This window comes from Hippocampus guttulatus, chromosome 4 (assembly GCF_054856545.1).
Source record: "Hippocampus guttulatus isolate MCC_2025c chromosome 4, RoL_Hgut_1.0, whole genome shotgun sequence".
NCBI classification, from domain to species: domain Eukaryota; kingdom Metazoa; phylum Chordata; class Actinopteri; order Syngnathiformes; family Syngnathidae; genus Hippocampus; species Hippocampus guttulatus.
The window spans coordinates 19,122,727-19,140,482 of record NC_141264.1 but is presented as its reverse complement, the minus strand read 5'-3'; the positions used below and the strand labels follow the sequence as shown (position 1 = coordinate 19,140,482).

Sequence of the window (17,756 nt, the reverse complement as noted above, 5' to 3'; positions counted from 1 at the left end):
GTCTTTTCATAAGAGGAAGCATCAGTGGGAGGGACTTGGAGTCACACAAAAGTGTGATGTTACTGCCATGGCGTGACACAAGACAGACAACACAAGAGGCTGAGTGAGGACACCGGAGCAACCTCTGCATCTCATACAAGGTACCTCAATAAATACATTAGCAGCACTCCCACTACTAACAGTACGCTTTTGCCCTATATTTACAAAGCAAATATTGTCATAACAAGGAGCAGAACTCTCTGGCTAACCTGCCCCAATTATCCCCAAAGCTCCTTTTATTCCTCATAATCCTGCTACATTCCGAGCCTCTGAAAAACGGTTCCACTGATGCTGCTCGGCACTTTTGTGAATTGGATGCTCAATGATTTATTCCAAGATGTAGTGAAAGTGGGTCCGGCTCTGAGATGGAATGCTTCTTGTAGCAAGCCGGGACATGCACAGTGAGAGACCAACAGCAGTCACTCCTTCGTGTATGTTTGTGTGTGCAGGAAAGTGGATTTAGTGGAGCGCACACACTGTGTGGAAGAGATCATCCATATCAATGAGGACACCTGGCATGGCGCTTTTCAAGCAGCAGGCTGTGGAGGACTTCTATGACATCGGGGAGGAATTGGGGAGGTGAGTGCAGTCAACTTCTTTCAATTCAGTCGTTCACACTTTAGGAGGAGGAGTGGCATTCGGCTCTTGACGCACTGCTGCTCCAGTGTGCGTGTGTGTGCGTGTATGTGTGTGTCCGCGCGTGTTTTGGAAAGAGTCTGAGTCTAATGTGAGAGTGTGTGTGGTAGTGCGTGTGAGAGAAAGGTTTGTGTGAATTAGTGCTTGTATAAGTGCGTGTGTGTCGTGTGAGAGTGAATATGTGTGTATGTGTAAATGTAAGGCATTGATTGTATAAGTGTGTGTATACATGTGAGAGTGTGTTAAATTGTGCGTGTATATAACGTGTTGGTTGTGTGTGATTGTGTGTGTGTAGCCTGTGAGAGTGCATATATGTCATAGTGTAGGTAAGTGTGAGAGTAAAAGAGTGTGAGTGTGGGAGTGAGTGTGTGAAATGCGTGTTGGGTCATGTGGCTGAAAGAGAGAATACATGAGAGAATATATGAGAGAGTGCAAATGAGTTCTGTGAAAGACTGACAATGCCATGTGTGTGTTTGTGCGTACAAGCATATGCGTGAGTGAGCGTGAAAGAGTGTGTGCGTGTGAGCAGCGGCCCTGTAAAACTTGGGAGTGTTGCCTGCATTTGAGTGAGAGCAGGTCTTAAGGGCAAAAAGCGCAACAAGTCACGATTTGATGAGTGGCCTCATGTGAACGAGCCCCACCTGAGGGTGGAGGATCCTTGTGCTGAGTGAGACTTGGGCAGACCCACTCGACTATAGGACAGACTACAACTGGCGGCCGAGGAGAAAGTTGGCAGCGCCCAGTCTCATGTGAGGAACCTGCGAGTCCATTTAGCACTGACAGAAATCTTTCCTGCTGACAGATTGACTGGGAGGGAGAGGAAAAGCCTTTCAACATTTCACTAGTAGTCCAAATGGTCCTCTTGACCCGATGTTTGCTGTCTGTTGTCACACCCAGACACACTGGACGAACTGGAAAGAAACTGGCAGTCGTGTTTGAATATACTAAGAGAGCAGAGTGCTTAAATTGAGCCCAATGTTGGTGTGCGTGTACACCCCTTGATCCTTGTCCCACTTTTGACGGAATCGTGGGCTCGAGTGTCAGAGGAGTTGAATTTTGAAGTTCCGCTGTATAGTAGTCATAGTGGGCAAAAGTGTTGTTTTGTATATTTGGAGATGAGGCGGTGGTCTGCGGATTTGCAATTATTGGTTGGTTTGTGTTTTTTTTCTGATAAAGTTTTAGAATAGTGGTAGGCTTCGATTTGTAGCAATACTCACATGCTCGATAATCACAGTGAAGATCGACAAGCATTTAACACAGTGGATCTTAACCTTTTAAGAGGGACCGAACCCAACCAGTTAATATGCACATTCACCGAACCCTTCATGAGTGAAAAATAAATAAATCGATTTTTTAAAAATAAATTCAACATAAAAAAAAGTGCATTTATTAAAAACAAAAAAAAGTAAGTAAAATTTCAAGAGCTAAGTATACTTTTTTTTTTCTTTTTGGATTGTACGACGTACTATCACGACAGTCGCACATTGACGACTGAGGGAACTAAATTTCCCGCAGCACTGATTGGACAAGCAATGTCATGTGATCATCTGCAGCCAGTGATGGCCAAGCGGGCGTGTCATAACTAATTAACATGTTGAGTCGCTTGTGTCTTAACCTCCATGGCAGAGGCTCCGTCGAACCCCTGAAACAGACTCACCGAACCCCTGAGGTTCGATCGAACCAAGGTTAAGAACCACTGATTTAACATAATAATTGAATAATACACGCCAGAATGTGTTCAGAGTCAACAAAACAACGGACGATATTTGGCCAGAACATCCTATAATTTTTTTGGTCGAGTATTTTTAATATGTTGACATGCTCACGCGGAGGATGCGCGTTTGTTTTCATGCGCATGACTTCCTTTCATTTCCGACAGCACGCATAGCCACATCCTCAAGAGACCAACATGCTTTTATGTGGACAAACGTATTGGGACAGATGGTAACTCATGGGGGTGGCATTTGAACAATTGTAAGTTAGCCTGAAGGCAATGAAAACACAAATGCATCTTGTGGCATATTATGAGTTCAAACAATTGATGATATGATATTCTGCATTTTCTATCGGAACCGAATATTGCTATCGTTGTATTTCCATACAGTTCTTGTATTGGGTCTCATCGTTTTCTGCAGGGGTACGTCATGCTGTGGCTGCTGGCTGCACATGCCATGCAACACAGTGGTTTTACTGAGAACTCGTTGACGCATTGTCAAAACAAACTTGTCTGAGTATTTTTATGACATTTCGCTCTCTGCGTAGTTCCTGACCAAATGAAACAAGGCCAATGTGTGTAAATTGCAGCCAAGGGAAATGTTTTCAGTCTTCAAGAAGTCTTGAAGACGGCTGAGGCTGCACTGGGTATGTTGACGTTGGGGGGGTGACAGGAAAATGGTAAATAGAAAAGGCGGATTTACACAATACATGAGGGGGTCATCCAGAACACGTAGTCAGTTTAGGAGCCATTCTTGCTGCATGAGGAATGTGTTTACAATTGAGGGAACTCTTCGTTGACCTTTTGCTCATTCCTCTGTTCAAGTCCAATGGAGGTCCTCCCATAACTGTCAGCAGAATCTGACACGGACACACCTCCCGCAAGGCGCTTTTGTGACCTCTTCCTCAAGTCAAACCATTTAAGGTGGTTTCCCTTTGCCCCCTCCCACCAAAAAATGTGCATCTTTCACAAAAAAATACATTTGATGAGGAGACTGAAATGACATTCAGTAGAATGCGGAATGCGGACCCCTGTCAAAGCCACGCAGTCATATAACATAAAGTTTCTCAATGAAAAAGTGTGGATTTTTTTTTCTCACATTAAAATAATCATATTCAATAAATGCTATTCACAGATGCAAACCAAATTTGCAGATTTGGAAAAAGCTTTTTTTTATAAAGTTAACGAAAATCTATTAAACCTATTAAAAGATCATCCATCCATTTTCAGATCCACTTTATCCTCACAAGGGTCGTGGGGTGTGCTGGAGCCTATCCCAGCCGTCTTCGGGCAGTAGGCGGGGGGGGGGGGGGGGGGACACCCTGAACCGGTTGCCAGCCAATCGCAGGGCGCACAGAGACAAACAACCATCTGCGCTCACACTCATTCAATTTAGAGTGTTCCGCATTCCATTCTGTTTTGGAATGTAGGAGGAAAGTGAAGTACCCGGAGAAAACCCACGCAGGCACGGTGAGAGAATGCAAACTCCACACAGCAAGGCTGGAGCTGTGTATCAATTCGTGGATACAGAGCAAATTGAAATGAAAAAAAAAAAAAATTGAAAGGGATATTTGGAAAATGTTTCTTTACCAAAGATGAAAGAAAATATAATTAATCATGTCAGTCACTATTTCGTGAACAAATCTGTTTTATTTCTTTTAAGAATAAAAGTAAACAATAAAGAGCAAGTACAAACTATTCCTGATAGTGAAGCAAATATAAATGGAAAAAATTAAAATACAAGAATATTTGGAAAGGGATCTTTTCCATTTCAACACTAAAATAAGAATAAAAAATACAATTCCTGAATACTGAAAAAAAAACCTTAAATGAGGGAGGGGGGGGGGTTGAAAAGAATGTTCAGCAAATGTTCATTTTGCAAAGTTGGGGAAAAAAATCTCATAAGAATGAATAATACATCTTAAATTGTGTCTGTTTAATTCACGAGGAACCAAATTTAAATAGCACAAAATTAAAAGACTATTTGCAGTATGTCCTTTCCCACCCCCCAAAATCATAAAATGTATGTGACTTGACATAAATCAAAAATGTAAACAAATCCCGGACACAGCTCCAATTCATTTGACAAAGTTGAACAGTTGAAAGAATCTCTCATTATAAAACCAAAATAATGATGATAATAGTAACACAAATAAGAACACAGCGCTGAACTCAAGTAGCACTCCCAGTTATGAGAAATGTAATTAACATTATCGTAAGCACGTCAATTGTCAAAGCAGTGACTCAAAACTCAAAAACCTCCATGACGGAGTCACACACACACTGGAAATGCCATCCCGTCTTTCATCATCCACCCATCGTTGACTCATCCAGTTCGCAACTCGGCTCGTTCAATTATGCATACGTGTGCGTCACGTGGCCCCCCCCCCCCCCCCCGCGATGTTACTGGGCTCAGAAATGTGTCAAACTAATAGACCGGCGCCACTTGTCCACACATTCCCCCGACCTTAGCTGTGGATATTGACCTTCAGCTGTTGGATGTGGAAAAACCGATCGATGAAATGCGACTTTCTGTCCCGGCGGCCTAGCTTAAGGCTAAAATGGCCGTCACGCCCTGCCCGTTGCGGAATACCGCCTGCGGCATCGCTGCGCTCTTTGTTTCTCCTCTCTTAGTGTATACTTCACTGTACCCGATGACATGATTCACATTTCGGCCCGCCACCAAGATAAAAGAACTTCCTCTTTGTAATTGTGACACACACGGCACATGAGAATTGCTTCCCGTGGGTACTTTTATAACAAGTACATGTATGATCTTGTCTTTGACTAGAACGGGGTCAACTTGTCACTCGGGTCTCAAGGGGGGCGAGGGGTCCCGTGAACAGAACAAGCAGAGGGAGTATACCGGAATTCACGCTCTTTCATCTGTCTCCTCTCACACTTAGAAGAAGAGTTGTTATCATCTACTGGATTCTACACCCTGTCCTCTTCCTCAGCTCCTCCATCCGATCGTGCAATCTTATCTGCCTGGAATTTGATCATGATTTGTCTTCGCTGGCCTGTCGGTGAATATGTCATGTGTAGAAATCTGTCCCCTAAATTTGATGCCAACTTTCCTTAACCTTAATCTTTTTTCTTGGCTGCACCCGCGCTAAAGTTCACATCCACAGAGTGGCCAACCGCGAGAAATTCACTTCCTGAACAATTTATCCGAATTTTCAAATGTTTTCAGTTCTGCCAAGAGCATGACACGGTGTGTTTAATATTAATGCTTCAAAGAATATTATCTCATAAAATTAATATAAGAAGTGACATTACGACAATGCGCGCGCACACACACACACACACACACACACACACACACACACACACATATTTTTAAATAAAGGTAGGACACTAAATATTTTCACATGAAGGCAATTTCAAGCACCAAAATAAAAACAGGCGGCCCGGTGGGCCAGTGGTGAGTGTGTCGACCTCACAGTGCAGCGGTATCGGGTTCAATTCCAGCTCCGGCCTCTCGATATGCAGTTTGCATGTTCTCCACGGGCCTGCGTGGGTTTTCTCCGGGTAATCCGGTTTGCTCCCACATTCCAAGCAAACATGCGTGGCAGGCTGATTGGACACTCTAAATTGTCCCTAGGTGTGAGTGTGAGCGCGGATGGTTGTTCGTCTCTGTGTGCCCTGCAATTGGCTGGCAACCAGTTCAGGGTGTCCCCCGCCTACTGCCCGAAGACAGCTGGGATAGGCTCCAGCACTCCCCGCGACCCTTGTGAGCATAAGTGGATCGGAAAATGGATGGATGGATGATTAAAAATATCATTCACAACACCTACACTCGCCGTGGTAAATTTGGGCTAAGTGCCTGTGATGCGTGTGCGACAAATGATTGACACCTCGTAAAACATGCCTTCAGTTTCTAATGTGTTGTTTTCTTTGGACTCACTGATTTCTTCTACATCAAATTAAAGGCAGAAGTTTGGGCCAGAGGCGTCTGATTTCGTCACAGATGAAATTTACCTTGCACTCCTGTCAAATCATGACTGTTTTAACAAATATGACAAAAAGTGATCATTTTTCATGTCAGCTACCAAAGCATGAGAGGCTCGATGAGCTGTCCAGTGTGAATTTGCTTGCCTGCCCCAACGTGTGATTAAACAACTATTCCAGACAAAGGGTATAACCGAAATACAGCAAAGCGCCGTCCCACACATGCCAAAATAGTGAAGAAGAGTTTATGAGGTTTATGCGGTTACCGGCAATTAAAACAAGCAAGCATTTCCTCTCAATCTTCCATGTGCACATACAGTGGCTGTTTGGTTGACGTGTCTCTCCCCAGCCCTGCAGACATTCTTCTTCTCTGTAGCGGTGAAGAGATGACAGGTGCACAGCATGTTATTCTTAGCTTAGCAGATAACGATGATAACAGTGGACATAGGGACGATAAGGCGCACTTGTATCATGGACAACTTAAATACAGTATGTAGAAAGCCAGGCCTTGTTATTTTACCTCCGTTTCATATTGCTAGCACATCTGTAGCAACGGATCAACAAAATAATTTTTTTTCCATCACATTTTTGCCACGCCACTTGTTGCTAGGCAGAATTCCTGGAGCTCCGTCCTTAGTGTCCCATAGGTAAATGGGGAGGGGGGGGGGGGGGAAAGATGCCACATGATCGCAACCTTTTGCTGAGCAAATTTACGAGATGCCCCCCCGGCCACCATGTATCGTCGCCCCTGTAAAGGAGCGTAAATGATCTTTGGTTTATGATCCCAACCGTTGCCCCACATAAAAAAAGGCAGAGAGGCTTAAGTTGCCACATGCTGTATCTTAAAACTTGGTTGGAATGTGAAGGACGGGTTTGATAAGAAACATAACGCGGGCTGCGTTAGAGAGACCATCCTCTCTGTTGTGAAATCTTTAGGGTGCGAATTGTTGGATACTTGGCAGGATGTTAGCTCAAGTGGGAGGACAGAATCTTGGCCCTCACTTGCGGCTTCAAGTGATTGTTCTCAAACGGGAAGTGATGGATCATACCGCAATATTTCACTCAGAACTTCCTTCCAGACGTTTGCCTTCACCCTCAGCTATATCCTGTTGACGCTTGAGGATTGCATTAGCGGGTTCTGGCGGTGAAAATGTTTTTTATTTATTTCGTCGGGGGGACGTTCGTTTGGCACCTGAGCCTTCAGTGACAACACCACGATCGCGGTGAAGCTGTATTTAGCTCTTAAACTGTTCCCAAGGTGCCAAGCGAAGTGAAGTCAGTATGCTTTTAAATCCAGGTTAAAAAAATACCACCCCCTATATCTTAGATTAAAGTCTTTTAAACATGTTAAAATCTTTTTTTCCCCTTTTACTAATTAATATAAACCTATTTTTATTTCTTTACTATTAAATCTTTCAAATGTTTTTCAAGTCTTCTGTTCACATGTTTCAGAAGTTGTCAATGTAACATTCTTTTCGTCATTTTGGCTAGCTACTTTTGGTATCTTCGCTTTGCTGAGTTTTTGTTAGCGGTTGCGTTTGCAAGCGCTGCGCCTTTACTTGTGTGTTAAGTATTTCTCTTAACAACAATCAGAGGACTGAAAAATGCTAATGTCATCCAGGGCCACCCGAGTCAGTCTGAAATCTGATTGGTAACAGTCCCGTTGTCATCACTACTCATTTGTGTCGATTATCTTGACATGGCAACACATAGAGACTGAAATCTGATTAGGCCGAAACGGTCATTATTTTGTTTCCACAGTGGTCAGTTTGCAGTGGTCAAGCGTTGCACGGAGAAGAGCACGGGCGTCGAGTACGCCGCCAAGTTCGTCAAGAAGCGACACAGTCGGGCAAGCAGACGCGGTGTGCGGCGCGAGGAGATCGAGAGGGAGGTGGACATCCTGCAGCAGCTCCAGCACCCCAACGTCGTGGCCCTTCACGACGTCTACGAGAATCGCACGGACGTGGTGCTCGTCCTTGAGCTGTGAGTCCACTACACAACTCAGCCCAACTGCAGTTTCTTTTTCATGGGCTATTTCAGATTGGCAGTAGTGTGAGACAAGCATTCACATGAACCTCATTCAAGTTTTATGGTGCATGACTGAATCAAAGTTATTTGGGACAGTTGCGATATTGTTTTTCTTACTCCAAACCCTCATCGGTTCTAATGTGTTGGATTTGTTCCGTGACGGACTCAAAGGAATGATTCTAGATAGAAACTGAGTGGTACCAAATGATGGCGTCACAGGCTGGATGGCAATGTCAAAATAAGTTATGCAATTAGATGTCCTCAATTCATTTCATTTTTGGAATTGATGTGTGTTGATAGCAATTCACACTGGATTTCTGAGCTGCTGTTTTTTAATAAAATCACAATTCAATGGAACCTCTAAAATTGAGTGCCCCTGAGGTTGAGTAATTCATTTTCAGCCATTTGAGATATCAGCATGTTACGCAGGCCTTAAAGGTTAGTTTGTCATCATGGGATTCATTGCAGTTATGTTTTGTATTTTTGTGGGGAAAAATGTAACGTCCCCATTCTTGAATCACCCATGATGTCAACATGTTGCGCAAAAACTCAGTTGTGTGTTTTTTGTGACCCTAATTCCAAACGACTGTCACCGATGCTGTAGTGATGTTTATGTAAAGGCAAAACAGAATTGGACCCAAGATTGTACCTTGTGGGATTCCTGTGACAAGATCTTTGAAAGTAGATGTATTGTGTATTTTAGCACATCGAGATGGGTTGGTTTTTGTCAGTTTTAAAGAAGTTTCCTTTTTTAAAGTTTCGTTTGAATGAAGTTTCCAACTCCCTATTCACACTCACATTCACATCTATGGACAATATATATTTTATATTTAACCTGACGTATGTTTTTGGAATGTGCAGTGCTGTTATCTGTGGTCTTCTACAACTCACTTGTTAAAGCCAACTCAAATTGTACTTTGGCATTTTCATTTTACGTTTGCCAAAAGCTTGTCAGTTTGGTCAGTGAGTTTCTGTGTCCTTGTTTGTTGTTTGCTCTCACTCCTGTGCCCGAATGTCTCTCACAGAATCAATAATGCTCATTTTGAATAGAGCCCTCAGTGAAGAGGGGCCCCGTCTGCCGCCCTGGCAACGCGGAAGACCCGATTAGAAACTAACTGTGAATGCTCAGTTTAGCATCTGACGGCTTTTGTCAGCCGCGTGACGTGACAGAGTGCGTCACTAACTCCGTCGTGGATTCAATGTGCCTTTTCTGGCGTGCTCTGTACGCTCTGTATTTGGAGCTTTTCATCAATCCTTTTCAAAAAAACAAAACAAATCCTGCTGCAAGAAGTGCAGTGTTGTTGCCAAAGCAATCCCAGGCATGCTAATTGAGCGCATCCCGATCCTGAGAACACACTCAGATAATGTTTGAGGGCTTGCTGCATGACTCACTGTGTGTGTCTGTTTGTGTGTATGTGTCACAGTGTTTCTGGCGGAGAGCTGTTCGACTTCCTGGCTCGCAAGGAGTCGCTTTGTGAAGATGAGGCCACTCAGTTTATCAAGCAGATCCTGGATGGTGTCCAGTACTTCCACTCCAAGAGGATTGCACATTTTGACCTAAAGGTACAACATATTCACGTATCTCATGTGTGCAGGGGGAGGGAAAAAAAACTTGTGGTTGTATGTAAACGTAAGCAGTGTACATACAACCACAATGTGAAATATGGTTGATGTAAGGCCTGTCAGGGTATCGTGACCCACACTTCCTTCCTGTTTTCGGAGGCAGCTGTCCAGACTCTCAGATATAAACACCACAAGGTTATCACATCTGTTTCGAAGAGCAGTGTCGCCCACGCTACACGCTGTCAGTCACCGTCCTGTTATTCTGCAGCCACAGCTTCTCACTCCACATGCTTATATTTCCGTAGTTAATTACCGTATTTTCCGCATTATAAGGTGCTTCGGAGTATAAGGCGCAACTTTAATGAATGGCCTATTTTAAAACTGTTTTCATATATAGGGCGCATCACATTATAAGGTGCATAGAATAGAAGCTACAGTAGTGGATGCGGTTGCATTATGCATCCACTAGATGGAGCTATGCTAAAGGAAATACAATACAATACAATACAATACAATACAGCTTTATTTATGGAGAGCTTTCACCACCGCTACAGCTGTAACAAAGTGCTTTACAGAGCATTTAAAATACTACGTCCAAGAAATCAGAAAATTGATCCATATACAAGGCGCATCGGATTATAAAGCGCACTGTCGGCTTTTGAGAAAATTGAATGCTTTTAAGTGCACCTTACAGTGCGGAAAATATGATGGTTAGGTTCGGTATCAAACGGGGTTGTATTTAATCTTTTGGGGGAGGGGGTTGCCATTTTGAACTTGGTTCAAGCATGATTTTGAGAAAATGGTCCCATTTTGTGAGCTAGATGAAGTCCTTAAAATTTTTCCTGAGGATTATTATTCGAGAAGTAAATCACATATTCACGTCTTGGTGATGAAAAGCATGTGTCGTGTCACTTTCCACTTCATCTTGAGTCCTATGTCCTTCTGAGCTAACACTGGCAGCAGTGTTACTGCAAATGGCAAGAGTGACTTGCGCTTGCCGTTTTGCACATTCGGTGAAAAAGGTTGAAACCTTTGGTATTTTTGTTAAAGCAAAACCTGTAACCTTCAAGTTAATCTTCAATGCACGTTGCAAGAGTGATGCTTTTGTATTTTATTGCAAAATAAAACAGTTTAATCCCTCTTTGGCAGGGAACCATATTTGGTAGCTTACAGTGTGTTAAAAATGTGCCCTGCACACCTCATGATGAGGCAATAGAACTACAACATGTGATTTTCTAATCAGCAAATAAAAATAATCCTAATAAAATTGAAATTGCACGAAACATTTCAGCATCATGTTAATAATCCTGATTTTTATACTTTGGGGCGATGAAAACCCCAAATTCACCAACTCAAAACATTTGAATATTCGATAAGAAACCAATTATTTTACACTTTGAAAGTAAGTAGTACTTAGTCTACATGTTGTTTTTTTACACTCAAGTGTCCTTAGATGTTTTGAAAGGTAAATTAAACTAATAATCACATGGGGTTGAGATTTTAAAATTTCAATTGTTTCACGAAGAGTCCAGTGAATGGCTACCAATCTGTCATCATTATGAAAGTAACCATTGCATTGTTTTGTTTTGTTTTTTAAATGCTTGCATTAAAGGGCCCTAGGAGAAGGTATTTTGTGCTGTTATCAATATGTGTATACCATTACCAACACTGTAAAGTCGTGTCTTGACAACTATTTTTCTTGTTCTTTAGCCTGAAAACATAATGCTACTGGACAGGAACGTTCCTCTTCCGCGCATCAAAGTCATCGACTTTGGGTTAGCACACAAGTTAGAAGACGGAGCAGATTTTAAAAACATTTTTGGAACCCCTGAGTTTGTGGGTGAGTGTTTTTATTCGGTGATGGCTGCTACCAAAAAAAAAAAAAAGTCTCCTAATGTTTGTGATGCGGTGGCGTTATTTGTTTTCCAGCTCCGGAGATAGTCAACTATGAGCCTCTGGGGTTGGAGGCAGATATGTGGTGAGTTTTGAAAGATGCGTCATGGCAACAAGGTGGACTAGTGGTCAGCATAATGTGACCTTTCCTTGTACCGTCTTCCCACAGGAGCATTGGAGTCATCACGTATATACTGTGAGTTGAATAACTGAACTTAAAAGTACCAAGACGAGATGATCAAAGGAAATTCTCCAATTGCCGTATTTTCTTTTTCAGTCTGAGCGGCGCGTCGCCTTTCCTCGGCGACACAAAGCAGGAAACGTTAGGGAACATCTCAGCCATGAGCTACGAATTTGACGAGGAGTTCTTCAGCAACACGAGTGAGCTGGCCAAGAGCTTCATCAGACAGCTGCTGGTGAAAGACACAAGGTGCAACAATAGCCCCACTCACAATTGAAAGACTTGCAGTTTCACAATCGTGTGTTTTCCCATTGTATTATACCTCCAGGAATTGAAACCGAACCTGTTTGGTTAAGCCGAGCGTGATCTAAGTGGGTTTGCATCATTTGTGCTCGAGGGTATTTACTCAGCTGCATTTTCATAATTTCAGGAAACGGATGAGCATAGAGGATGCACTCAACCATCCGTGGATTAAGGTACTGTGTGTGTGTGCATGTGTGTGTGTGCGCGCGCGCGCTTGGTTTATATTGTGTTGTAGCACGTGTCTGTAAAGCAGCATGTGATTTGAATTAATACATCAAAGGGTCAACAAAGGTGCGCATGGACATAACGGGACCACTTTATGAGGTACATTTGCACAATGTAATGAGATGCAATTGTAAAGGGTATCTCAATGAATTGTGTCTACCTATTGAGGTGATCAACAGGTCACAAACTTCTACCAAACAAGTGTGGCGTAGACATAAGTCAGACAAGTATAAAGCAAATTACAACAATAACGCATACAAACATTTTGCAACTTTTTATGTTTCGTGAAGCATGTACACATGCAGACTAGACTTCTTAAGCACTGAACCTATGTAGACGCTATACATTTATATGAACCCTCTCATGCACCCTGTAACATAATAAGCCGTCCTTAGTAACCGCTGTCCCTGAAAGGGTTAAAAACACAATTAAAAAGCATGATCAGATGACATCATCTTCGCGGTTAAATTCAAGCCTCTGCATTTTTTTCAAAGCCAAAAATCTTTGATCCGTCACTCGTTCAGTTGCACCAGTAAAGTGGCCAGTAAATGTTCTGCCTGACCACTTTCTGCAAAGAGATATGTTCCTCCTGTTTTCATGACAATTGTGTACAAAAACATCATGAATGTTAGGGAAAATAATGCCTAAAGCTCCTAATCAATACGAAAGGGCCAAAAATCTTTCGAGCAACAGTTTGAGTTGCTGAGCCTAAAAGAATTAAAAACACGGGGGAAAAGAAATGCAACAGAGCCACGATAGAGTAGTTGAATACTGTACACAGAGGATGCTTAACCCTTTCATGCACCCTGTAACCTGACAACATGATATGCTGTCCACTGTAGTAACCGCTGTCCCTGAAAGGGTTAAGTACTTTTGGAGTACTTTCATTTCATGGTATTATTAATGTGTTCCAACACTGTTTTCCAAAGTGCATGTTCTTGCTGTTCTTTGTTGTGCATATGCGTGTCATGCTGTAAGGTCACACACTAATCCTACAGAACCACGTCTACTGGGGAATCGCCACTGCGTGTGTTGTGGTGCTCCAATTTTGAGGCAACCTCTGACTCGGTGTTCCTCCATCCTTGTGTCTGAAGTCCTGTGGGCGTACGCCGGGGAGCCCCGCCCCAGACGCTGAGCGGAAAGCTGAGCAGCTGAAGACCAAGTGTCTCAAGGAATACGACACCCAGTCCCACTTCAGCATGATCCCCAACAACACCTACGCCAGCTTTGAACGATTCACCCGAGTGGTGGAGGACCTCGGTCTGATGGAGACTGAAGTGACACAGGTGGCGGGAGCCCACCATACCTTGCAAAGTGACCTGGAAGCATTGCTTGCCGTTTACGACGACAAAGAAGTTTGGTACAAACAGCAGAGCGAAACCACCAGGAAGCAACTCTCCCAAGTCCGCTATGAGTATCGTAAAGTGGAAGCCACCAGGAGGCTGCTGCGGGCAGACCTGACGGGCGTGCGCACCACTTTGGAAACCATTGGCGAGAAGTACCAGCAGAGGCAGAGTCAACTGGAAGCGCTGAGGCATGAGCTGAACTCTGAGCTGCAATGGCTGCAGGAGGTAGTGCGTTCTCTGGATCCACCGGGAGCTCACGGCAGCAGTCTGCACACAGCGCTGAAGGAGCTGCTGCAACAAGGAAAGCTCGATCCCAGGGCCCAAAAACCCCCAGCTGAGTCAAATGAATGAGAAAAGAGACATTTTATTTTCATTATTTTTATTTATAAATGTCACAGAGTATAAACTGCAAAACTAGGGCTGGAACAAAAAAAAAATAATTGAATTGAAAAATCTATTTTCATGAAAAAAAACAGTGAGTGCATCGAATTGAATGGGTTAGTTTTACTTGTGGAGTCATTGAATCGAATTGCACCCGTGATACGTATGAAACCGTTTTTAATTGGAGAGATTCACGCCGCCGTGCAAAGCCTACCCCTCGTAAAGTGAAATTAAATTTGTCTTCTAATTTGAAACGCCACAGAAAAGAGATTTGTTGACAACCCTGTCAATTTTAAATGATTAACGAGAGGCGCCAGCTCACAAGCTAGCCCACGAGGGAGCAAGCTTGGGCCTAGTGATAACTAAATAAGTTGCAGTTGCGCCGGGGGACCACAGATGCGAACAAAGTTTTCTACCCCACTTTGACTTTTTTTTTGCAGAGTATATACTGAAATAATGCTCATCGCATCACAATTTACTCACAAATGCTCAGTGTGAAAATCTGAGCCTATTTAGCGGAACACAACGCTGGTATACTCTCAGGGAGACACTTAGCGATATCTGAACAAGCATACATTAATTGTAGTCAATAAATAATCCTTTTAGATCAACATGAATTACAATAAGTTGAATTTGATAACTTCCAGGTGCTCGTGCCCACGCTACAGTGGCAGGGACTCACCAGCATGAACAGCACACATTAAGAGTATCATATTATTTTGAATTTCATGATGTGTTATGTTGTTCTGAGCTGAGTTTAAAAATACAGAGTCGTCACAATACTGTACTATTTTGATGTGGTTGAGGTCAGGGTTTAGTCAGGTCTTTCACACCAGACTCATCCAAGCATGCCTTTACGAAAACTTATGGGGCGTACAAACAGCACTTGAGGGCATAAACGTGGCCAAAAATGTCCAGATTTATTGGAGAACATTGGTGTCATGCCCCAGCGCATTTATTATTTTTTTAGCTCAGAGATGTATTAAGCAAGCATGATTTGGTTTGAATTTTGGCAAGTGGAGGCAGTGACTGTTGTGTTCTCAATTATTTATGGCTTCACTGTGTTCTGAATACAAAAAGTGTCAAGCCAGTCTTTCCAACGGAATGCCTTAGAATCACATGTTGAATTTATTTCTCATTCCATTTTATGATTTAGTACTGTGTGTTTGTAACTCAGCACGCACTTTGCCATGATGTTGATTTGTGATTTTTTTTCCTCCTCATTTGGAAAGCGCACTTTTTAATGAAGATATCGTTTGTTTATTTATTTATTCATTCGTTTTATTGAAATGTTATTTATTTCTTGGCTTTATTTTGGGAAAACTCTCAAAATATTAAAAACAAAACTTAAGTACTGTATCGGATCTTATCTGCAATGCTTGGAAGATGCTTCTGTGATTCTGTTATCTTTACAGAGAGAAACAATGTTCACTTTTTGACTTTGCGAAAACATCGAATGCATTTAAATTCCTGAAGTAAACATTTTTAAAAAGTAGTATGTTTTCATTGTATGTTTGTCCATGTTTCAATTTATTTGTATTCATCAGATTTGAACCCTTTCAGGGACAGCGGTCACTACAGTGGACAGCTTATCATGTTATCAGGTCACAGGGTGCATGAAAGGGTGAAAAAATGTGCATCGAACGTTTCTTTTTTTTACGTTGTCATTTCTTTCTTCCACAGCCTCACAATACCAGGCAAGCTATGGTCAAGAGGTTGTCAGTGGTCAACTTAGAGAACTTCAAGAGGCAGTACGCCAGGCGAAGGTGGAAGGTAAAGCTTGAGATCGCATCCGATTAGCATCTGGCAGGAAATCATTAATTGTTCCATTTCACGATTCCTTTTTACAGCTTTCATTCCGGATCGTGGCTCTGTGCAACCACTTAACACGAATCATGAAGAAGGGCCACAAACTGCCGGCGGAGGATGGGGTAAGAATCACTTTGTTGGTCTTTTCCAAACCCATATGATTCTTGCATTAAAACACTTTATTATTCGGGCAACGTGTTAACTCTTGCGTGTGTTTCTGTCAGAGGGATTGTGAAAGCGACCAGGAAGAGATTGAAGTCCTGAAGAGGCGGCCCAGGACCAGAAAGAGAAGCAGCACTTCCTGAAAGAAGCATCTTAAAACAGGTCTTGTCATCAATGTTGCTGTTGTGAGACATTCAATCCCCACGCACGCACACATGCACACACGCACGCACGCAGCAGCTGTTACTCTTCATCAAGAACAAGCCTATATGTTTGAATGGCTGCTCTGGAATGCTTCTTTCGTCTCTGCGACCGAGCTCCGCCACATTATCTTCTGGCATGTTACATAGCATTTTCAATTAGAGATGACGTTTTTGTTTTTTTTCTTGCCCGTGTACGATTATTGTGAACAGGAACTGATGAGACAGTGTTGCTTCATGTCATCGTCACTGATGTAGACAGTTTCCGCTAATGACGTGCAGTCTTAAAATCCTTCAGCTGCCAAGTGTTGACAGGGGGATTGTCCTCTTTTTATTGGGTGGGCGGCAGAGAGATTGGTCCAAAATGTGGTCCCATTAACGCTTTATTGGGCAAGGAGCCATTTTTGCTCACTTAAATATGGGTTCAGAATAGACCTTGAATGCCTCATTATGGGGCAATGAAATCATTAGTTTCTTCACATCTAGGAAGTAAATAATAGTTTTTAAAAATGTTGAATATTTCTAGTTACAATTGTGTTAAAATGATATAGCAATTGAATTCTAATGTTTTGTACAGTCTTGTTTTGTAGATGTTTTTGAAATGTTGAATATCAAAGTATTTCAGTAAGCAATTGTGATGATGGTTCTAATTATTAATCATGCGATAACTATGTATAGATAAAGTGTATACATATGTAATATACTTTTTACAGCGCATGCTCTTAATGCAATTATTTTGTTCATAATGAATGTCAACATATTTATGGTGAACATATGAACATCAACCAAACGTCTTACCCGTTTTAAACACAAACGTACCCATTTGCTCTGTTTACTTCTATGTACTGTTCATTGAAAAGGTGTTAAATAAACTCCTCAAAATTGCTGTAAGCGCATGTGATTTCATTATTTCTCTTCTTGACATCACATTATATTTGTAGTTTGTAACATTTGTGACAGACAAGGCCAAGCAGTTACCACTATTTGCTCTCACAAAGGTCACGTTGTTTGGGTGCAGTCGCTCCGAAAGAAATTGCGGCCAACATTGGAGCTGATCTGAATGAATGTCTGGCAGCAGTACAAAGTAGACCATTGCCACAAGCACGCCGAGAGGGCAGGCAGCATCGAGTGACCCGAGTCGACATTCCTGATCACATTTGTACAAGAAACGACGTCATGCTTAAACATGTAGTACTTTCTCTTAAAATGTTACAACTACATCAACACCCTGGTTGGCTTTTTAATGTCTTATATACAAACAATAGGGTCTCTTCTCTCAATCTCTCCATCTATCAACAGCTTAGTTAAACAGCTTAGTAAAAAGT

General features: G+C 42.4%; 2 protein-coding genes across 2 annotated transcripts; both read left to right on the top strand.

The window, feature by feature from the left end:
• The first annotated feature begins 14 nt into the window (after positions 1-14).
• On the top strand, positions 15-17,317 carry dapk2b (death-associated protein kinase 2b). Its single transcript, XM_086109682.1, has 12 exons — positions 15-140; positions 489-618; positions 8,102-8,323; positions 9,793-9,931; positions 11,642-11,771; positions 11,861-11,909; positions 11,994-12,020; positions 12,102-12,254; positions 12,436-12,481; positions 15,944-16,033; positions 16,111-16,191; positions 16,294-17,317. Exons 2-12 carry the CDS (start codon positions 542-544, stop codon positions 16,372-16,374), a joined length of 1,095 nt encoding a protein of 364 aa, XP_085965808.1. The 5' UTR covers positions 15-140; positions 489-541; the 3' UTR covers positions 16,375-17,317.
• LOC147206400 (death-associated protein kinase 3-like) lies at positions 12,488-15,899 on the top strand. Its single transcript, XM_086109683.1, has one exon. It carries the CDS (start codon positions 13,733-13,735, stop codon positions 14,228-14,230), a length of 498 nt encoding a protein of 165 aa, XP_085965809.1. The 5' UTR covers positions 12,488-13,732; the 3' UTR covers positions 14,231-15,899.
• Positions 17,318-17,756: the final 439 nt, after the last annotated feature.